Source organism: Sus scrofa, chromosome 6 (genome assembly GCF_000003025.6).
Source record: "Sus scrofa isolate TJ Tabasco breed Duroc chromosome 6, Sscrofa11.1, whole genome shotgun sequence".
In the NCBI taxonomy this organism is placed as follows: Eukaryota; Metazoa; Chordata; class Mammalia; order Artiodactyla; family Suidae; genus Sus; species Sus scrofa.
The window spans coordinates 48,939,778-48,962,705 of record NC_010448.4 but is presented as its reverse complement, the minus strand read 5'-3'; the positions used below and the strand labels follow the sequence as shown (position 1 = coordinate 48,962,705).

Sequence of the window (22,928 nt, the reverse complement as noted above, 5' to 3'; positions counted from 1 at the left end):
TAAGGATCCGACATTGCTGCAGCTGTGGAATAGGTCGCAGCTGCGGCTGGGATCTGATCCCTGGCCTGGGAACTTCTATGTGCTGCAGGTGTGGGCAAAAATGAAAAAAAATATGTAACATAAAGTGAATGCCTCAGTTCCCGCCGTGGCTCAGTGGTTAATGAATCTGACTAGCATCCATGAGGACACAGGTTCAATCCCTGGCCTCGCTCAGTGGGTTAAGGCTCTGATTTGACCCCTAGCCTAGGAACCTCCATATGCTGCAAGTGAGGCCCTAAAAAGCAAAAAGAAAAAAAAAAAGTGAATGCCTCTAAGACTAGTTATTTGTGCACCCCCATACCCTGTTAACTCATCAAATCCTCCAGTCTTGTAAGGAAGGGACTAGATTCTTCCCAATTTACAGATGGATAGACTGAGGCCTGGATAAGTGCCGTCACTGGCCTAAGGTCACATGGCTGACAAGTGGCAGGGCCAGGATTCACAGCAGGGGGATGATACCGACACAGATTGGGGGAGTGCGAGGTGGGGAAAGAGAGATTGTTGTTTGATGAGTCCCTGTTGCATCCATTCAGAAAGAGGAGCACAGATCTGTCTTGGTCACTGCTGCGTTCCCAGTGCTGAGCAAAGGCCTTTATTAGAAATGGCGCAGTTGGAGTTTCCGTCGTGGCGCAGTGGTTAACGAATCCGACTAGGAACCATGAGGTTGCGGGTTCGGTCCCTGCCCTTGCTCAGTGGGTTAACGATCTGGCGTTGCCGTGAGCTGTGGTGTAGGTTGCAGACGCGGCTTGGATCCTGCGTTGCTGTGGCTCTGGCGTAGGCCGGTGGCTACAGCTCCGATTCAACCCCTAGCCTGGGAACCTCCATATGCCGTGGGAGTGGCCCAAGAAATAGCAACAACAACAACAACAAAACAACAACAACAACAACAACAACAACAAAAAAAAAGAAATGGCGCAGTGTAGTGTTTCTTCCATGGCCCTGGCCCTGTTGCCTGCTCGTCCCCATCCCAGCCCTGACACCCTGGTTGGTCCTGTCCATCTGGTGCACTGTCCTGGGAGCCCTTGAGGACAGGGCTTGGAATCATCTTGGTCACCACCGTGTCCCCTTCACAGAGCCGGGCATAAGGGCAGCAGCTCACTGACGCCAGTGAAGGCACTGGCTTGCTCTGAGCCCGGCCTCGTCCCCAACCCGTCATTATCTCAGCACCCCACCCAGCGCTAATGCTCGAATGATGAGCTTTGAGCCCACACACCCCAGATGCAAGGTTCCACAAAGGTGACTGTGTTGTTTATTGGGGTGTCGTCATGGGGGAAGGCAGTGAAGTGGTTTTGCCTCTGGTTCCGCAGAGCTGCCCCATCTAACGACTACCTCTCGCGTATAAATAAGTAGAAAGACGGTCAGTAGGGAAGGGCACCCCTCCGCCCTGGAAGACCTTGCTGGAGCTTTGGCTGAAGGGTGGGGGCGGGGAGGCTGTCCTCCCAGAGCCCAGCTTTGTGGGCCAGCAACCCAAAGTCGGGGAGGGGGTGTCCGCCGCACCTCAGGGTGCTGGGATCTTTGGTGTGGACCAGGTGGCCTGCCCGGGGCCTCGGCCGGCAGCCCCACGCACCTGCAGGGCAGGCCTAAGCGGAGCCTTTTCACAGCAGAGGCCAGGGAGGGGGACCTCCCGAGGCGGGCAGCTGACTCCCGAGCCTGCTTTTCCCTTTTCCGTCTGAAAGCCCTTCCAGCCACCGCGGTCGGCTCGCAGGAAGGAGACAGAAAAGGGTAAAGGGAGAGGGAAGACGTCCGAGGTGGAGGCCTAAGTGGTGCCTGTGGCACGAGGTTGTGCTGGTCACAGTGCCGCTTTGGGACGGGGCTGCAGTTGGGGGCGGCAGGGGATCAGCGGCGTCCTCCCAGGAGCAGGGAGGGACCAGGGGGCCAAGGGTGAGCAGGACGGGGGCACCGGGCCCCGCCCAGCAGCGGCAGCTCTCAGGCCAGTCCCGGGTCCTCGGCCTCAGAACCTCATCGGCTTGGAGGGCCCCCGAACTGAAGAGATGAGACTGTAACGCCCAGGCGGGCGGACGGGGTCCAGGGCCGCCTGCATTTGTTCACCACGGAGTTCTGGCTTTCCAGGCCGCGAGGAGCCGGCTTGCAGAGGGAGGGGCCGACGGGGAGGCTGCAATTACAGTCATTCATGCGGTGGCCGCACAAGGTCACGGCTGTCCCCTGCAGCATCTGCACTGTGTTCTTTCAGGGTGCGAGGTTTAGTGTGGCCCCTGTAGCCCGCCGAAGCCTTCCCGGCTGGTCAGAGGAGCCAGCGATGTCCGCTGCTTCTCAACAAGCCCCACAGCACCAGAGGGCAGGTGCTACCTGACCGCCCAGGCCCTCCGATCTTCCACACTGGTTCTGCGTGATGCACGACACAGCCTCTCCCATCCCTGGACTTCGGTCCTCCACAGCCAACCTCAGGCCCCCAGGCATCTTGGGGCCCCTCCAGCCAGGCGGGCACTATCCGATAAATACACCAGGCAGTGGCGAGCGGGTCAGCTCTGGGCCAGGCCCTGGAGGAGGCGAATCATGTTGTCCAGGCCCCAGAGGTAGCCATCCTCTCGGTTGCCCTCGGCCCAGGGCAGCCGGTGGTTGAGGGTCTGGTGGTCGGGTAGGGCCACGGTCTTGCCGAAGTCGATCATCCAGACTTTGGCCAGGCCGGTGTGGTCGTGCACAAAGAGGAGGGAGCTGCCTACCACCTGCAGAGGGAGAGGCAGGAGGTTAGAGGGAGGGCCAGGCGCCAGCCAAGGTCTCTGAGCCATCAGGCAGCTGAACAGGGGGCTGACAGCATGAACTTTGGAGCTGGGCTGCCTGCGTTCAAGTCCTAGCTCTGCCACTTACTGGCAGTCTGGCCTTGGGCAGGGGACTTAACCTCTCCTTATCTCTGTGTCCTCATATACAAAGTGGGAATCGTGGAATAAGAGTTCCAGTTACCTCAAAGGCTGCTGAGCATGTTTTGTTTTTTTTTTTTGGTCTTCTTTCTAGGGCCGCTCCCACAGCATATGGAGGTTCCCAGGCTAGGGGTCGAATCGGAGCTGTAGCCACTGGCCTACACCAGAGCCACAGCCACGCGGGATCCAAGCCTCATCTGCTACCTACACCACAGCTCATGGCAACGCCGGATTCTTAACCCACTGAGAGAGGCCAGGGATCGAACCTGCAACCTCATGGTTCCTAGTCAGATTCGTTAACCACTGCACCGCGACAGGAACTCCCTGAGCATATTATATTATGAATTCATCCATATAAAGCTCTTAGAAGAGTTGCCTGTATAAACAAATGCACCGCAATGTGCATCGGTATCCTTTTTTGAAGCTAGGGTACAAACTCAAATGCCTGCAAGATCCTGAATGGGTCAGAGGAGGCTGGCAAGGATTAAAGGACGTGGACAGTGCCTCCCCTGTGGATGGGGCAGCAACTGCTCAGCCTCAGGGGATTGCAGCTGGTGACCCCAGGCACGTGGCTTCCTTCCTCTGGGCCTCTCCTCAGCTGCAGAACAGGGATGATGGTGACGGCCCCTGCGCCTAGGGTCACTGCAGCACACTCCATGATCCACGGCTCATAAGGTGTCTTAAGATGCTCGGCACACAGTCAGCCCTCGGTACATACTGTGGGTTTTTTTTTCCTTTTTAGGGCCCCACCTGCGGCATATGGAGGTTCCCACGCGAGGGGTCGAATCAGAGCTGTAGCTGCCAGCCTTCACCACAGCCACAGCCACGCCAGATTCTTAACCGGCTGAGGCAGGCTGGGGATTGAACGTGCATCCTCATGGATACTAGTTGGGTTCTTAACCTGCTGAGCCACAGTGAGAACTTCTGTTTTTGGCTGCCCTGTGGCATATGGAGTTCCCAGCCAGGGATCAGATCTGAGCTGAGCTGGGAACTAAGCTGCAGCTGCGGCAACACCAGATCCTTAACCCACTGTGCCAGGCCAGGGATCGAACCTGCCGTCCCAAGATGTGGAGAATCCCACTGTGCCACAGCGGGAATTCCTGTGTTTTGGGGGGGGGGGGTTGAGGGGGTTTTTTAATTGATTTTTTTTTTCCCATTATAGCTGGTTTCTTCTGTGTCTTTAATTCAGGATTCCTTCCTCTCACCTGACTCCAGGTCTACAAGTCCCTCCCTTTTTCTAGTCGGGTTTCAAACATCACCGCTCTCAGGGCAGGCGAGCAGGCGGCTGTCAGAAGAGGAAGATGCCACCCAATTCTGGGTGGCTCTGGCATATGCCCCAGAGGCCCAGTGTTGCCACATCTCCTACGGTGCCAAGGGAAACTGGAAATTCTGATTTTGGTGCGAACTCTCACATTTTAAATGTTGGCAACTCATTTTTTAAAATGTTAAGTCACCAGGGAGGTGAAATCAAACACAAGGACAGGAAAGATGGGGTTCCCCAGGCCCCCTCTTTGTGACTTGCTTGTAAATAAAGCCCGAAGGCAGTAACAAGGACGGAGGGTGATGTTTGGTGGTAACAAATGTAACAGTAGGAGTTCCCTTTATGGCTCAGCAGTAACGAATCCAGCTAGGATCCATGACGATGCAGGTTTGATCCCTGACCTCGCTCAGTGGGTTACGGATCCAGTGTTGCCCTGAGCTGTGGTGTAGGTTGCAGACACATATGGCTTGGAGCCCGTGTTGCTGTGGCTGTGGCGTAGGCCGACAGCTGCAGCTCCGATTCGACCCCTAACCTGGGAACTTCCATTTGCCACAGGTGGTGGCCCTAAAAAGCAAAACCAAAAACAAATGTGACAGGAAAAGCTGGCACATATGGAGGGCTTACTGTGAGCTGGGCTTTGAGGCTATTAACCCACTTAACCTTCATCACATCCACGAGGCAGGTGCCACTGTGACCCCGTCCTAGAGGGCAAGAGATAGGCCTGTGGAGCCCCTGCCCAGGGTCAGAAGCCTGGGATCCGAACAACACAAGCCAGCCTGACTCCCAAGTCGGTGCTCTTTTCTCTAGTCGGTGATACCAAGAGAAGGAAGGCGGAGCTCTAGGGGAGGCGGGGCTCCAGAGGGGGCGGGGCTCTAGGGGGGGGAGGTGGAAGAGCTAGGAAACACCACCCCTTCACAGACTTTCTGAGAAGAGGAATGTTTCCAAAGAGACCCAGGCTGCAGAAAGGAGAGGAAAGGGGAAGGGGAGAGCCACCAAACAAGAGACGCAGGGAACAATAATTGTAAATAAATAGGGTTATAAAATAATCACAAGAGCCAGGAGTTTAGTGCACGTCTATACTCCGAAATGGGCTCTGCAAGGAAGGTTGGGAGGAAACTGAGGCCCGAGAGGGGAGGTCACATGCCCAGGGTCAAGGCAGAGGCAGCCTTCGCCCCCAGGCCACCTAGCTGGAGTCTACTCTCCTAAGTCCCTCGTGCTGCCTACCCCTAAAGAAGCAACCATCCCCAAAAGAAGCAAACCCCAAACTCGGGACCTCCTTTTATAGCTTTGGCCTCTGACCCTGCAGGCGGTTTCTCCTGATGGACTCCGACACCCCCACACACACCCACAGGGCCCTCTGTTCCCATGGTGGCCGGGGCTCGCACCTCGTGGGTCTTGAAGAAGGGGGAGCTCTCCAGAGTTTCACGAAGTTCTTCTAGGCGTGCCACGTACTTTCTCTGCGTGTGAGAGGGAGGGTTTCTGGGTTAGCTTAGGGTCTTCACCAGGAGCTCTGACCTCACCCCTCACCCACAAAGGAATGGGCAGACCCCAGCCAGGATGGGATAAGGGGAGCCTCAGGGAAATGGGAGGTGGGTGAGGGCTGGGCGCATTGGGGTTGATAGATAATAGGAATACCCACAATTCCTAGCAGCTCCTCCCACCAAGAGATGGAGACTTCCATTTAGAATCCGGGCTTTGGCCAATAGAACATGGCAGGAATGATCCTGGCCCTTCTGAGTGCAGCCATCAAGAGGCCTTGCTTTCTCACTTGTTCTCCTGGCCTGCTACTTCCACCATGAGAACAAGCCCAGGCTCGCCTGCTGGATCCAGCCAGGAGCCACGACAGCGAGGCAGCCAACAGACAAGTGGGCATGGCCCTCCTAGACCAGCCAGCTGGCCAAATGTTGAGCAATGCCAACTTCAGCCCAAAGGAAAAGACCGTTGACTTGGGAGGAACAGTGAGGAGCTAAATTTGGGGGCATGGGTGTCCCGCTCACCAGGATTTCGCAGTTCCCATCCACAAAGTCCTCCAACACCTTTGTCACCTGCTCCAGCTTCTGTGTCTTCTTGAAGTTGGTGTTGCAGGTGCCATCGGCTTTCTGCAGGACCAACAGTGTCATGCCTTTTTGTTCCCATGCCAAACACCAGGTAGCCTCAGACACCTCTGGGGGCCACCCACTGGCCTCAAGCCGCAGCTGCTATTCAGGGGAAGCCAGCCCACCTTCCCAGCCCCAAGTCATCCTCCTGAACAACCAGTCTTTCAAGTCTAATCTTGAACGCCCTGGTTGGACCCGTCTAGCCAAGAGGGCTTTGGGGGGAGGTGGATATGGCTTTGATTCAGGGCTCTGCTACTTCCTAGCTAGGTGTAGCTTCCTTTCTAGCTACTTCAGCGAGTCGCTTCACCTGCCTCAGCCTTGGTTTCCTCATCTGGAAAGTGGGAATTGTATTAGCATCTACCTTCTAAAACTGGTATAAGGATTAGAGGATGTGTGTCAATACATGGCACAGTGCCTGGCCCACAGTATGTAAGCACTCAGTAAATGAGATTCATGTTATTTTTTATGTCCACGAGAGGCACAGACAAGCTCCCTGAGTCAATCTGCCATGCCGTGCCCAGTGCCATGGGGTCACTGGTAACATGGAGGTGATAGGACAGGTATGGTCCGATGAGGGAGACAGACGTCGAATAAGATCATCAGAAAGGGAGATAAGAATGATGAAGTACAGGGAGTGAGGAGACGGTAAGGAGAAGGCTCTGATCCTGTAGGATGGAAATCAAGGAGGGCTTCCCGGAAGAAGTGAAATTTGGAAGGAGACAGGAAAACGACTGGGAGCCAGTGAACCAGGGGAAGAGCAGATCTGGCATAGGGAACGGCATGTGCAGAGGTCCTGGGGCAGGAGACAGTGGGACACTTTCAAAGAAATAAAAGTACTTCAGTGTGCTCTCTATAGGGCACTGTAGCATAGAAAAGAAAGGAAGGAAGGAAGGAAGAAAGAAACAACAGAAGGAGGAAGGAAGGAAGAAAGAGAAGAGAAGAAAGGAAGTCTCCCATCCCTCTATGAAATGATACGGAAAACTCTCCAGGACTATGCCACCTTTTGTAAGAAAGAGAGGAAAATTTAGGATATACAACTGCATTTGTTTGTATAGACAGGAAGAAATATAAGAAATTGATAAAGAAGGGGGGGATGGAGGGACAGAATGGGAAGGACAGTAACAAGGCTGGGAGAGAGATTTCTCCTATATACCTTTTTATTATATATATATATATATATATATATATATATATATATATTTTTTTTTTTTTTTTTTTGGCCTCACCCATGGCATGTGGAAGTTCCGGGGCCATGGATAGAACCCACGCCACCGCAACAACCTGTGCCACTGCGGTGACTGTACAAGATCTTTAACCTGCTGTGCCACAAGAGAACACCTATACTGTTATTTTGACATTTTAAGTTGAAGAGCCATTCAAACAATTAGATTTAATTTACAAAAAAAAAAAAAAAAAAAGAAAGAAAGAAAAAAAAGAAAGATGAAAAAGAAGAAAAGAGAAAAAGTGTTCTCTATGAGGAGGAAAAAGCCTCCCTAGCTGCTGTGTTGGATGATGAATCAGAGGGGGTGAGGACCAGGGCCTGGGAGTCCAGGGAGGCTGAGGGAGGAGAAGTCAGGGCGGGACTAGGATGGGGCTTTGGGGGGGCCCTGGGGACAGGCAAAGAAATCAGGAGCTGCTCAGGCAGACAGAAACACACAGCGTGGTTTCTGATAGACTTGGGCGTGAGAGAGAAGCAGGGCCCCGCCTGCCCGTCTTTCCATCCTCCGAAGTCTCCTGCTCACTCTTGAGATCTTGCTTCTTTCCAGCGCCCTCTGACAGCCCGTTCCCTGGGACGCTCTGGGTCTTAGCCCTCTAGAAACAGGCTAGCAGCTCCTGGCCCTCACCTTGATGCCCTCGATCCGGAAGCCCAGGGTGGAGGTGGAGCTCATGGTCTCCCTCCACTGCATGTAGCGGGGCTTGGTGACTGCACCCTGGGCATGTTCCTCGGGGGTGGGGGCCCCGGGGTCCACAGCCACCATCTTCTCATACATGTCCTTCCGAGGCCGGGGCCGTTCTCGTGCCTTCGCCAGCTCCTCCTCCAGGTAGGTCCTGGGAGACACAGGGTGTAGCAAAGGAAATTATGAAGAACAAAGCTGGAGGACGGATACTCCCTGATAGCAGGGCATGTTATAAAACGACAGCATGGCACAGGAATAGACAAATAGATCAATGGACCAGAACAGAGTCCACAAACTGACACACACACATGTACGTTCGCCCAGTTTATGATAGAGAACGCACTGAAGTTCAGTGGGGAAAGGAAGTCTTTTCAATAAGTGATGCTGAGTGGATAGACGGAGGGAAAAACCACCTCGATCCCTACCTCACGCCTTATATAAAACTGAATTCTTGATTGATGCAGATCTAAACGTGAATGTTAAAAGTTGTGGAAGAAATCGTAGGAGAGGCTCTTGGAGTAGGCAGATTTCTTAAATACAAAGCTATTAACCATGATGGAAAAAATTGACAAACTGTCCTGAAGTAGGTACGTCTGTTTATCAAAAGACATTCTTAAGAGAGTGAAATGGGAGAGTTGGAGAATATATGTGTGCATTTCCAGCAAAGGACTTGTATCTAGAATACTTAAAGAATTACAAGTCTTTTTCGTTTTTTCTTCTTTTTTTTTTTTTTTAGCCATACCCATAGCATGTGGAAGTTCCCAGGCCAGGGATCAAACCTGCACTACAGCAATGATCTGAGCTGTTGCAGTGACAAAGCTGGATCCTTAACCCACTGCATCACAACGGAAATCCCAAGAATTACTAATCTTTTTAACAAAAGGGCAGCCCAGGAGTTCCCATTATGGCTCAGTGGAAACAAACCCAAATCCATAAGAAGGTGGGCTTGATCCCTGGCCTTGCTCAGTGGGATAAGGGTCTGGTGTTGCCAGAAACATTAAAATGGGCACTTTTCTTTCTTCCTTCCTTCCTTCCTTCCTTCCTTTCTTTCTTTCTTTCTTTTTTATTTTTGCCTTTTTAGGGCTACACCTGAGGCATATGGAGTTTCCCAGGCTAGGAGTCAAATCGGAGCTGTAGCTGCCAGCCTACACCACAGCCACAGCAACACCAGATCCAAGCTGTGTCTGAGACCTACATCACAGCTCACAGCAATGCTGGATCCTTAAATTACTGAACAAGGCCAGGGATCCAGGGATTGAACCTGTGTCCTCATGGATACTGGTCAGATTTGTTTCCACTGAGCAACGACAGGAACTCCTAAAATGGGCACTTTTCAAAAGATTTCTGAGTGGCCAATCAATGCTCAACTTTTTTTTTTTTTTTTTTTTTTTTTTTTTTTTAGCTTTTTAGGGCCACACCTGTGGCATATGGAAGTTTCCAGACTAGGGAACTGCTGTGGTGCAGGTTCGATCCCTGGCCTGGGCACTTCCACATGCCATGGCACAGCCAAAAACAGAAAAGTTCGCCCTGACCCTCCACCGTGGCTGGCCCGGAACTGACCTGCTGCCCATCTTGCAGTCCATGATGGAGGGGCTCTCAAAGTCCGCTAGGAGGTCTTCCATCTGGTTGAAGGCCTGGCCATCCCGCTGCACCATGCCGTAGTAGGCTGGTACGAAAGGCCGCAAGGGGTCCCGCATCAGCTGCTCCAGGCTTCGCTGCTCACACTGACAGAAACGCTTTAGAATCCAACCATCCTCTCCTGCTTGGAAGTTCCCTAGGAGCAGCAGTCAAGAGAGGGTCAGAAACTGCTTGAGCAAGAGAATCCCCCCATTTCCTCAGGGGTCAGACCCCGGCCGCCATCGTCTGGCCAGACACTTCTGCAGTACTTTATCTCCTTCCCTGCAACACTCAAAATTTTGGCCAGGGGTGGTGAAGGAAGGGCCTGTGTCTGCATCTTGTTTAAACAGAGTCCAGGAGTTCCTGTCGTGGTGCAGCAGAAATGAATCCAATGAGGCACCACGAGGTTTTGGGTTCAATCCCTGGACTCGCTCAGTGGGTTAAGGATCCGGACTTGCCATGAGCTGTGGGGTGGGTCGCAGACGCAGCTTGGATCCTGCATTGCTGTGGCTGTGGTGTAGGCCAGCAGCTGCAGCTTCGATTGGACCCCTAGCCTGGGAACCTCCGTATGCCACAAGTGCAGCCCTAAAAAGCAAAATAATAATAATAATAATAACATAAAATAAACAGAGTCCTGTTCAGAGCACCCTGTGTTCTCATTTGTTTTGTAATTTTAGATTATGAGCTCATAATTGGCTGTGGGAATTTTTGTGAGCTCTGAGTCAAGAGCATGACTCTACAGAGTAGATTTGCATTTGCTCCTGCCTAGAATCCCAGCGTGCTAACAACCAGGGCCTTGTTTTTTTTTAAGTTAATTTACAAATCTCACATTTCCTGAGCCATGCAGATAATGTTGATTAGAATTACAAATTCTTATTGAGGCATACTGTCTTTTCAGATTCTATTTTCCTTTTTTAATTTTTTCTTTTGTCTTTTTTTTTTTTTTTTTTTTTTTTTTCCATTTCTAGGGCCACTCCCACGGCATATGGAAGTTCCCAGGCTGGGGGTCTAATCAGAGCTGCAGCCACCGGCCTACACCACAGCCACAGCAACACAGGATCCGAGCCGTATCTGCGACCTACACCACAGCTCACAGCAATGCCGGATCCTTAACCCACTGAGCAAGGCCAGGGATTGAACCTGCAACCTCATGTTTCCTAGTTGGATTCGTTAACCACTAAGCCATGACAGGAACTCCCAGATTCTATTTTCAAAAGACGGTTCCCACAGAAGCTCCCATCCCACATACTCGGCTAGAATTTTAACACTCCCATCAGGAAGTGGAATCTAATTCTTCTCCCCTGGAATCTGAGAGGACTTATGGCAGAAGCACCACTGTGAGTTCAGAGCTTAAGCCGTAAAAGGAGAAGCAGCTTCCACTTTTTTTTTTTTGCTTTTTTAGGGCCGCATCCCCAGCATATGGAGGTTCCCAGGCTAGGGAACAAATCGGAGCTACAGCTGCCAGCCTACACCAGAGCCACAGCAACACCAGATCTAAGCCACATCTGCGACCTACACCACAACTCATGGCAATGCCAGATCCTTAAGCCACTGGGTGAGGCCAGGGATCAAACCCGAAACCTCATGGTTCCTAGTTGGATTTGTTTCCCCTGCACCACAACAGGAATTCCGAAGCAGCTTCCACTTTGTTGGCAGAGCCACTTGCCTTTGCCGTCCTGAGTTACCATGTAAGAAATCTGACTATTCTGAGGCCACCATGCTGTGAGGGAAGCCCAAGCAGCTACACGGAGACGTGCAGACAGGCTTTCCAGTGGGCAGTCCCAGCTGAGAACCAGGCAATAGCCCCCAGCAACTGCCAGGCATGTGAATGAATGAACTTGCAGCCTTTGAGTTGTCCTAGCTGACTTTCCAACTACCTCAGAGCAGCAACAAGCCACTCCTGCCAGGCCCTGTATGAATTTCTAACCCATGAGTACAATAAAAATAGTTGTTTTATTCCACTAGGTTATTTTTTTTTAAACCACCACTAAGTTTTGAGTTTTCCATTGTTGATTTTGTTAAACTCAGCAATAGTAACTAAAATACATACAGATGGCAGACCTGTGTTTACAGTTTTGGCAGGGGCTTTGCCTTTCTCTGACTCAGATCTAAGGTCGAACAGGCAGGTAAGTTCCCTTCCTGCCTCCTTTTGCTGGTGGGTACAGTTTCTCTACTCCAGCCCACTGGCTGTTAATATAAACAAAGTATTTTTGGAACCCAGACAAGCTCACCTTTATGTATTATTATCTACGGCTGCTTTTGCGCTGCAACAACAGCATTCAGTAGTTATATCTATAACCTAGCCCTTCACCAAAAATGCTGCGTACTAGGTTGTGCTACTATGTGCTAAAGACATTGTGCTATGTCCTGGGGAAACATCATTATAACTGCTTTTTTTTTTTTTTTTTTTTTGCCATTTTTTGGGCCGCTCCCGCGGCATATGGAGGCTCCCAGGCTAGGGGTCGAATTGGAGCTATAGCTGCCAGCCTATGCCAGAGCCACTGCAACGCGGGACCCGAGCCGTGTCTTCAACCTACACCACAGCTCACGGCAACGCCGGATCCTTAATCCACTGAGCAAGGCCAGGGATTGAACAAGAAACCTCATGGTTCCTAGTCAGATTGTTAACCACTGCGCCACAATTAACTCCTATAACTGCTCTTTATTAGGGGCCTACTCTGCTCTGGACACAGTGCAAGGACAGAGACTGGTAACTGCCATTTATGAGGGGCCTATCTCTCAATCTCGGATTACATTGTTCTTTTTAGGGCTGCACCCGAAGCATATGGAAGTTCCTGGCCTGGGGTCGAATCAGAGCTGCAAGGCCAGGGATCTAACCCACATCCTCACAGAGACATCAGGTCCTAAACCCACTGAGCCACAAGAGGAACTCTTGATACACTTTTTTTTTTTGTCTTTTTTAGGGCCGCATCTGCAGCATATGGAGGTTCCCCGGCTAGGGGTCCAATCGGAGCTGCAGCTGCCAGCCTATGCCACTGTCACAGCAACTCAGGATCTGAGCCGAGTCTGTGACCTACACCATAGCTCACAGCAACACCGGGTCCTTAACCCACTGAGCAAGGCCAGGGATCCAACTCGCATCCTCATGGATCCTAGTCGGGTTCCTTAACCACTGAGCCACAAAGGGAACTCCACTTGATATACAGTTTTATTTAGCCCTTTGGTTTACCCTCCAAGGAAGGTATGATGATCTCATATTACAGATGAGGTTACTGAGGCCCAGCGAGAGAAAGAACTTGCCCGATGGCGCCATCCACAAATAAAGAGCAGAATGAGGGTCTGAGCCCTGGCTCTTCCACCCTCATGGATTAAGATGTGCCCCCCTCCCCGCGACATGGGGATAACAGGGACCAGCCCTCCGCCTGGATATTGGAATGGCCTGGCCCGGGCCTAAGCACGTCCCATACCAGCCGCGTGAGCTGCAGGCTGTCAGCAAGCGCGTTCGACAGATGGGGAAACTCAAGGACCAAGAGCAAGCCCTTCGCCAGCGCAGGCATCTCTGGGCCGCCCTGCCAGGCCTCCGCCCCCCTTCTCCCCCTGCTCTCACCGGAGTGTCCAGACAACTGGACCCAAGGGTAGTGTTTGCGGAAGGAGACCACGAAGGGCGAAGACTTCAGCACGGTCTTCAGCTTCCTCCATGGTTTGTTCTGTGGGGCAGAGAGGGTAGGGTCAGGTCCGAGGCCAAGGATGGAGGGAGATGGGGTGGCTGCCATGGGAGGGAAGCCAGAGGGACCTGGGGGTCCTTCCAGGACCAGGGGGCTTCCCGGGCTCACTGGTCCCCAGCTTGTTGGGGTGAGCGGAGCCCACTTCCTTCAGCAGACACAAGCTCCCCAAAGGCCTCAGCAAAGGCAGAGAAGAGCCTCTGTTCATGTGTCTCGGGTCTGTTATCACTTTGTTGCTGTGTCTTTTGTCCCTCTCCAAGGAGTAAAGATGGGCAAGGTTTGCTGCCGTCCCCAGCAACCCCCAAGTCCTCCCCTTGACAGACACACCCCAAAACGTGGAGGCTGCTGTCCCTGAATGAGGTCAGACCTTCCAGGGAAAATGACAGAGGCAGGCGGCGATGGATGGAGGCTGAACCACAGGAGACAGAAGCAGAGACTGATGACAGAGACAGAGAGATAGGGACAAAGATGGGGACTGCAGCAATCATGACAGCTGCTCACCAAACAGCTCCAGCCCATCCCCCTTCCAGGGACAATCCTGCCCTCGTTCTTTGCTTTTTTTTTTTTTCCCTTTGCTCTTAGTGCTGCACCCGCGACATAGGAAGGTTCCCAGGCTAGGGATCAAATCAGAGTTGTCACTGCTGGTCTACACCACAGCCACAGCAACGTGGGATCCGAGCTGCATCTGCGACCTACACCACAACTCACGGCAACACTGGATCCCCGAGCCACTGAGCAAGGCCAAGGACTGAACCCACATCCTCATGGATACTAGCTGGATTTGTTTCTGCTGAACCACAGTGGGAACTCCCAACCCTGCCCTCTTGAACTTAGCTTTGGCCAATGAGATGTGAGCAGACGTGTCACTTTAGGCCTTAAAGCCAACAAGTGACTCTCCCTGCTCTTTTCTCTATCATCGAGGGGTGGCAGGCTGTGGGAAGAGAAAGAGGCTCAGTGAAGACAGCATGGTGCAGGGCCTCCCCATCCACACTGACCCACGGTCAATGTGAAGTATGAACCCAAACTATCCTTTGTTGCTCCAAGACACTGAGCTTGGGGGGTTGTTTCTTATGACATCAAATCCTGACCTCTTCCGACTGACACAGAGATAGGCACGCAATTACTAGACGAGAAAGAAAGAAAGAAAAACAGAAAGGGTGACACAGATACAAAGTAATGACAAAGAAAGAAAAAGAAAGAGGGAGTTCCCGTCGTGGCTCAGTGGTTAATGAATCCAACTAAGAACCATGAGGTTGTGGGTTCGATCCCTGCCCTTGCTCAGTGGGTTAAGGATCTGGCGTTGCCGTGAGCTGTGGTGTAGGTCGCAGATGCGGCTTGGATCCCGAGTTGCTGCGGCTCTGGCGTAGGCCGGCGGCTACAGCTCCGATTAGACCCCTAGCCTGGGAACCTCCATATGCCACAGGAGTGGCCCAAGAAATGGCAAAAAGACAAAAAAAAAAAAAAAAAAAAAGAAAGAAACAAAAAATCAAAGAAAAAGAAAGAGAGCAAGAGTGAGAGCGAGATAGAAGGAGGGAGAGGGAACGCACAACAAAAAATCAGAGAAGCAAACAGAAGACAAAGATTTAGTTATATCACGTTGACTCAACCAAGAGCTTCTTGAGACCTGGCGAGTGCCCGATTCACTGCACACGCACCCACACGCACACGCATGCTCCGCTCCAAGCACACAGCAGGACCTTAGCCAGGACTGAGAGAGTGGAGAGAAAAAAGCTGAAGGGCTCATCTCCCTCAACCCTGGGATCAAGGCCCCGTTCTCTCCCACCCCCTAGAGCCCAGCTACCTATCGGACATTGGAACTGATGGTGGGAAGGACATACAGAGGCAGGAAGGGCTATTCCCTCCCCTCTTCAGCTGCCAGCCGGTGGAAAGGAGGTGATGAATAAAGGTTCCTGTTTACTAAGCACCTGGAACATTCCAGGCACAATGACAAAGGCTTAGTGTGCCACAGCCTACTTAATCCTAAAAATACAAACCCAGGAGGATTGTGGACTGTGTTACAGAAGAGGAAACAGAGACTCAGAGGGGCGAACTCACTTGCCTAAATCACACAGCACAGAGCTGAGGTTCTAGCTCTGGTCTGACTCCACTGCCCTGGGCTTATCCACTACAGCTCTGCTAGACTACAGGCTTTAAGGGCAGGGACTGGGGTTGTCCTGGTTACAACTCTGTCCCCAGCCATGGCCTAACACACAATTGCTGCTCCAAAAATGTTGCTTGGGTTGCAAGAAGTTGATTGAACCTGTCTTCCTTTTTCCTTTTCTTTTACCAGCCACACCTGCAGTACATGGAAGTTCCCAGGCCAGGGGTTGAATCTGAGCTGCAGCTGAGGCCTAAGCCACAGCCACTGCAACACCAGATCCAAGCTGAATCTGCAACCAGGACTGCAGCTTGCAGCAATGCCAGATCCTTAACCCGCTGAACAAGGTCAGGAACGGAACCTGCATCCTCATAGAGACAAAGTCAAGTTCTTAACCCACTGAGCCACAACAGGAACTCCCTGTCTTTTTTTCTTTTTCTTTTTAAAATCATAAGTTGAGTCAGTACCCTCTCTCTTCTCTTTCTTTTCTTAGATCTAATGGTTAACCTGGGCTTTCTGAAATGGTTTCATTACAGCTGCAACTCACATGACCCCCTCCTCCAAGAAGCCCTCTCTGATACCCCAGGTCTTGCCAGTCACCTTTTCTGGACTCCCACAGCCCTCCAGTTTCCCCCCCGCCCCCCCACCCCCAGCCCTGACCACTCTGAGCTGTCACTGTCTGGTGAGGGGTCTGTCTCCTCCACCGGCCTGGGAGCTCCATGCAGGCAGTATCTGGGTCACTGCTGTGTTCCAAGCAAAGCCACTTAGGGCCAAAGACGTAGCAGAGACTCAGGGACGGCTGTCCGATTCAGAGGACAGGATGGATGTGAGAAGGAAGGAGAGGAGGAAGAAAGCAGCTGGGCCTTTAAGGTCAGATGGGATTTCAAAATGAAGCGAGAAGGAAGCGAGGGGTATTCTGAGCGGTGGGAACAGCTTGAGCAATGAGCGGAGGCAGGACAGCAGCAGGGTGTTCGGGGAACAGCGTGTACTTTGGCTTCTTGCAGAAGGGGTCAGGAGGGGAGAAGGGAAGCTGAACGTCAGAAGGAGCCTGGAGACAGGAAGCTCTGAATACAGGACTGAATTCCTGATTGCTATCAGGAAGGCCCTCGGGAGCCACAGAAGACTCTGGAGCAGGGAGCTTTCAATAAGAGTGGTGCCCTGAAGGCAGATTCTGGAAAGAGGAGGAAAAACTGGAGACAGAGGCTGGGATGGAAGGCAAGTCAGGGATGGATCCACACCCTGCAGGGCTTAAAATGACTGGGTTTTCAACTCAGCCAGAGTTAGAATCTGGACCAGACCTGGCCACCTCTAAGCAGGTGACCTCACCTCTCTAGGCCTCAGTTTCCTCTCTGTGAAATGGAGATAAGACCCAATGAGTTAATGTGGGGAAAGTGCCTGCTCTTCAGTAAGGGTTTGAATCTCAGCTCCGTGTCTTCCAAGATCTGAGACTCTGGTCAAGTCTCCATGCCTCAGTTTCCCCATCTATCAAAGGGGGATAATAGGAGCTACCTCATCGGGCTGCTGTGAAGACAAAATGAGTTAATATGAGCTAAGAGCTTTAGCACAGGGCTGGGCACCAGCAAGTGACCGTGGTTATTTTTGTTTCTCCGTTCACTCCAGCTCGGCTGTTCTGAGATGCCCAGGAGCTGAGGGAGTAGGTGGAGAGAAGAGAGATGGCAGAGGGCCCCAGAGGGTCAGCACCTGGGCTCCGGGACAGGCAGGTTGAGGCAGGTCTGTCTCTTACATCTGCGGCCACATGTGTGAGCGCGTTCCTAGGGCAAGCATGTGGGGTGAGGGGGGCTCAGGACAGACTCCAGCCAGGGGCCCCGGGACAAAGGGAGGACCCAGCAATCTGCCCCACGGGAGGCTCTCACGCCTGTCTCCGCTCTGACCTGCCCTTCTTGAACCTGCCTTGCCGGTCGTCCTGATTCACCAGAGGGGAACCGCACCCAGGCTGGGGGTGAGGGTGGAGGACGTAAACAAGAGTCTGCAGGAGCACCCTGGGGAGCTGGGGGGCAATGCAATGGGGAGATGGGACGATCCCTCGCGAGGCAGTGGGAGGATGGGGTCCCCTAGCACTTTGGGTTCACGCAGCCCGCTGAGAATCTGGTAAAAGCTGGAAGCTCACTCCCTACAAAAGTGAATGAACTAAGAGGTGGTGAAGGCTGGTGACCCCTTCAAGCAGCTACTGGCCCGAGACTAAGCGAGGTGGAGTAGAAAGTGCACACTTTCTGTCTCCCTATACTAGTGCTCTTTAGAGTTTGGGGTCACAGACTGTCCAGAGGGTCCAAGAGAAGTCAGAGACCTTTGCTGCAAAAATGTGTGTATACACACGGAAACACACAATTTCAGGGGTTCCTGGGTACCACGAAGTCGGCTGGTGGCCATCCATGTTACACCCCAGGACTGGAGGCGTAGGCTGGGGGAAAGGAGAGAATTAGGAAGGGGGAGAGGGTGCCTGGAGAGGGTTAGTGACCCTGCTGTCAGAGGGAAGAGGTCAGTGGATGGAAGGGGTGCCTGGAGACGAAAGCTGGTGGAGTTGCAGAGAACTTTTCAAAGGAAAGGCAGGGGGAATCTGGGATCTGTGGGGATGTGGCTGAAGGGCAGGATGGGTCCCACTCACCCCAGACCTGTCCTCAGGGTCGCTGGTACCTCCACCCCCGGCCACCACATCGTCCTCAGACTCGTCGAAAGAGGAGGCGGAGGAGAAGCCACCACTGCCCCCCTCAACCCGGGAGGGGGGTCCCACTGGCTGAGCCTCGGGCTCAGGGGTTTCGGGAGTGATGATGAGGCGGGGCACGGGAGTCAGGGGGCTACACTCCAGGTGAGAGTACTGGTGAGTCACCAGCTCCCCGTGTTCTGGTTCCTCTAATGAGCCATCTTGGTTGGCCTCCCCAAGGCAGTCTGTCCCAGGCTCTGTCTGGGATCCATGAGTATCTTGGGCCTGGGGACCATCAGTGCCAGACTGTGTCCAGAAGCCATCAGTAGTTTGTGGTGTTGGGAAACCATCAGTGCCAAGCTGTTTCCAGGCTGTTTCATTATCCTGTTGTATCTGGGAACCATCAGTATGCAGCTCTGTCCAGGAGTCTTCAGTATCCTGCTGTGTCCTGGAGCCATCAGTGTACAATTCTTTCCAAGAGCCAATGGCACTTGGCTCTGTTGAGCGAGGAGCCCCTTCTGGCTGAGTCCCAACGCTGGACCTGTTCTGGTGGGTCCTGAGGTTTTCAGTCCCGGGCTTGACCCTCTCTGGCTGGATCTGTGACCCATGTATTTCTAGGTCTGTCCAGGGCCCATCAACCCCTGGCTGTTTCCAGAGGTGAGCCCTCTCTGGCTGAGGCTGGAGATCGAAGCTGTGTGCATCAGTCCATAAGCCATCTGTCCTAGTCTCTGTCCAGGCACCGGCTGTCTCCAGCGCTGGTTGTGTCCGGAGGATGGACCTGCCTGGCTCCGTCTTTTGGCTGGGCCGCACCGTCTTCGCTCCTAAGCCAGCTGCTTCAGGCTCAGCCTGTCCGTCGGTCCCCGAGTCAGGCCCGAGGCCGGCCCTCTCGGGCTTGGTGTGAAGGTTGGACCCCTCGGCCTCGACCCGGGGCCCGCCTCGCTCCGGCGGCCCGGCCGGGCCTCCAGCGCCGGGCCCAGGTCGCTGCTGCCCAGGCTGCCGCCGCCGCCCCCCTCGCGGCGCCGCCAGTCCCATGCGGGCCGCCCCCGGCAGCGCCCCGGCCTGCACCTCGCTCAGGCTTCCCCGGCACGGGCAGCGCCTCATGCCCGCTCCCTCGGCTCGGGCTTTGACGGACTCGGCCCCTCCTGCCCCTTTAAATCCCGCGAGGGGTGTGGCTGGGGAGCCCAGACTCGCAGGTTCCGGCCCACGGAGCTCCAGCGCGCCCAACCACACAAGGGTTAACCGATACTCTCCCCCCGCCTCCCAGGGAAAGCCCCGAAGCCCCGCCTTGCCGGACGTGACGTAAGGGGACGAGCCTTGCGTAGCCCCTCCCATCTCCACTGGGGAGGGCGGACTTAAGGCGCCTGCAGCCCCTGCAGATCGAGTCTGGGGTTCTGGTGTCCTTTCTGTGGGCCAGTGGGACTCATTGCTACACCCTCTACACCCTCGCAATTACTGCAACCTCCTTTCACCTTCGAGTGACTAATTCCTGCCGATGAGCCCAGCAGCGCACCCAGTCTTCACGCAGCGTCAGGGAAGGGCTTTCAGAGCGTTGGGAATTCCACTTGCGTGGGTTCGAGACACGCGTCTGCCAGTTCCCAGCCTTGATACCTTAAGCGAGTGACTTCCGCTCCCAGACCCCGCCGCAGCCCCAGAGTCAACTTTCTCACCTTTAAAATGATACATTATTTTATTGTGTTGAGAAATTGTTCAATGTCGTAAAAGCCAATCACTTAAAATTTTTTTGAGTTCAGTCCTGATGCAGTGGAAACGAATGCGACTAGGAACCATGACGTTGCGGGTTCCACCCCTGGCTTCACTCAGTGGGTTAAGGATCTGGCGTTGCCATGAGCTGTGGTATAGGTCGCAGATGCAGCGTGGATCCCGCGTTGCTGTGGCATAGGCCAGAGGCTGCAGCTCCGATTCAACCCCTAGCCTGGGGACCTCCATCTGCCACGGGTGCGGCCCTAAAAGGACCAAAAAAAAAAAATTTTTTTTTCTTTAAGGGCTGGGCTCGCTGCATATGGAGGTTCCCAGGCTAGGGGTGGAATCCGAGCTTCAGCTGCTGGCCTGTGCCACAGCCGCAGCAATGCAGGATCTGAGCCACGTCTGAGACCCACACCACAGCTCATGGCAATTCCAGATTCTTAACCCACTGAGCAAGGCCAAGGATTGAACCTACATCCCATGGACACTAGTCAGATTGGGTTCCATTTTAAGAGTCAATCAGGGAGTTTCCCTTGTGGCTCAGCAGCCAGATTAGTATCCATGAGGATGCGTGTTGCTGTGGCTGTGCCAGGCCAGCAGCTGCAGCTTCTATTAGATCACTAGCCTGAGAACTTCCATATGCCCCCTAAAAAGCAAAACAAAACAAACAAACAAAAACACTAATCACTTTTACCAAATGGGAAATTGAGGCCCAGAGCAGTGAAAGAATTTGTCTAAGGTCTGGAGTTCCCGTTATGGCTCGGAGGTAACGAACCCCACTATCATTCATGAGGACAAGAGTTCGATCCCCGGCCCTGCTCAGTTTGCTAAGGATGTGGCATTGCTGTGAGCTGTGGCAGACTCAGATCTGGCGTGGCTGTGGCATAGGCCCACAGCTGTAGCTCTGATTCGACCCCTGGCCTGGGAACTTCCAAGTGCCACCGGTACAGCCCTAAAAAGAAAAAAAAAAAAAAAAAAAAAAACCTAGAAGTTGTCTAAGGTCAAATGAGGTTAAATGAGGGGCAAAGCCAGGGTCTTAATCACTGAAGCTAGAATGCTTGGTCTCAAATCCTATCTCCAACAAGAGACTTAACTCTTCTGAGCCTCATTTTCCACATCAGTAAAAGGGTTTGTCATGGGGATTTTTATTTATTTACAGCAGCATTTACTTTTGTGTCCTGGCTTTGTGTCAGGTGCTGTATTTACCTTTTTTTTTTTTTTTTTTTTTGCTTTTTAGGACCACACCTACAGTGTATGGGGGTTCCCAGGCTAGGGGTCCAATCAGAGCTACAGCTGCCGGCCTATACCACAGCCACAGCAACACCAGATCCGAGCCGTGTCTGTGACCTACACCACAGCTCATGACAACACCGGATCCTTAACCCAGTGAGCAAGGCCAGGGATGGAACTGGCAACCTCATGGTTCCTAGTCGGATTTGTTTCCAGTGCGCCACAATGGGAACTCCTGTACTTACCTCTTTACATCCCACATCTTGTGAGGCAGGGATCACCATCAATGCCACTGCACCATTAGGAAAACAGGGGCTCAGAAAGGCAAAGCGGTGAGTTAAGATCACACATCTAAATTGCGTAGATTTGAACCAAAGCCCACCTAAAAGGAAATCTGGACTTTTGGTCCCTCCTGAGTGATATAACTTGCTTTGGAGGCTGGGGGTGTTGGAAGAAGAGCTGAAAGTAAGAATATTTTCCCTAAATTTGTCCTACCTCTGCTCAGAATCCTCAGTGGTTCCCATCCCACTCAGGGAAAAGCCCCAGTCCTCACCATGACTCACAGTAGCCACCTGAGCTGGCTTGTTACCTCCCAGACCTCATCTGCTTCTTCTTTTCCCCTCACTCACTCTGCCCATTGGCCTCTTTGCTATTTCTTTGGGATATCTCCCACCCCAAGGACTTTGCTCTGGTTATTTCCTCTGCCTGGAACATTCTTCCCTCAACTATTTCTTCTTTTTTTGGGCGGCGGGGGGGGGGGGCCACCTGCGGCATTCGGAAGTTCCCAGGCTAGGGGTCGAATCAGAGCTGCAGCTACCAGCCTGCGCCACAGCCAAAGAAACACCATATCTGAGCCACATCTTCAACCTACACCACAGCCACAGCAACATCAGATCCAAGGCGTGTCTTCGAACTATACCACATCTCACGTCAATGCCAGATCCTTAACCCACTGATCGAGGCCGGGGATCGAACCTGCATCCTCATGGTTACTAGTCAGATTCATTTCTACTGAGCCATGAGGGGAACTCCCTGTCAACTATTTCAATAGCTCATTCCTCACCTCCTTCGGGTCTTTACTCAGATGATGTCTCCTCAATGAGACCTTTCCTGACCACCTTATTTATTTATTTATTTATTTATTTATTTATTTATTTTTGGCCACACCCATGGCATGTGGAAGTTCCTAGGTCAGGGATCAAACCAGAGCCCCAGCAGTAACAACAAGGCTGGATTTTCAGCTTGCTGAGCCACCAGGAAACTCCCTGACTGCTCTATTCAAACACAGTCTTCCCTTCTCTCCCCGCCCTCCCCTGGTTTATTTTTCTCTGTAGCACATGCCACTTTATTACATATACGTATTTATTTTATTGTGCCCCTCGCCAGAAGCCAGCACCAAGAGGGCAAAGATTTTTGCTTTGCTATGTCCCCAGTGCCTAGAAAAGCATGTGGTAAGGGTGTACTGAAAATGTGGAAAAGAATGGTTTTCTCTAAGAAATTTCTCTCATGTATAGTTCTGTTCTGGTCCCGTGCCAAGCTCTCTACAGGAACTATTTCATTTCATGTCTCTCTCTCGGTAACACTGAACAAGGGGGGATATCAGGACCCCATTTTACCAATGGGGACATTAAGGCTCAGAGCTCTGCCAGCCTGTAGGCTTTGCTTGTAGCCCTAGGCTATCTGATATGATCTCATGTATATGAAGCATGTGGTGCCAGGCTTGGTATCATCAGCCACAGCCCTGTAGGGTTAGTTATTGTCATAGGT

The 22,928-nt window shown here is 52.6% G+C and overlaps 1 protein-coding gene across 1 annotated transcript; it reads right to left on the bottom strand.

The window, feature by feature from the left end:
- ITPKC (inositol-trisphosphate 3-kinase C) lies at positions 605 to 19,499 on the bottom strand. Its single transcript, XM_003127148.5, has 7 exons — positions 18,192 to 19,499; positions 13,356 to 13,455; positions 9,731 to 9,944; positions 8,117 to 8,321; positions 6,174 to 6,275; positions 5,562 to 5,633; positions 605 to 2,723 (listed from the first exon to the last, which is right to left on the bottom strand). The coding sequence occupies exons 1-7, from the start codon at positions 19,326 to 19,328 to the stop codon at positions 2,520 to 2,522; spliced, it is 2,034 nt and encodes a 677-aa protein (XP_003127196.2). The 5' UTR covers positions 19,329 to 19,499; the 3' UTR covers positions 605 to 2,519.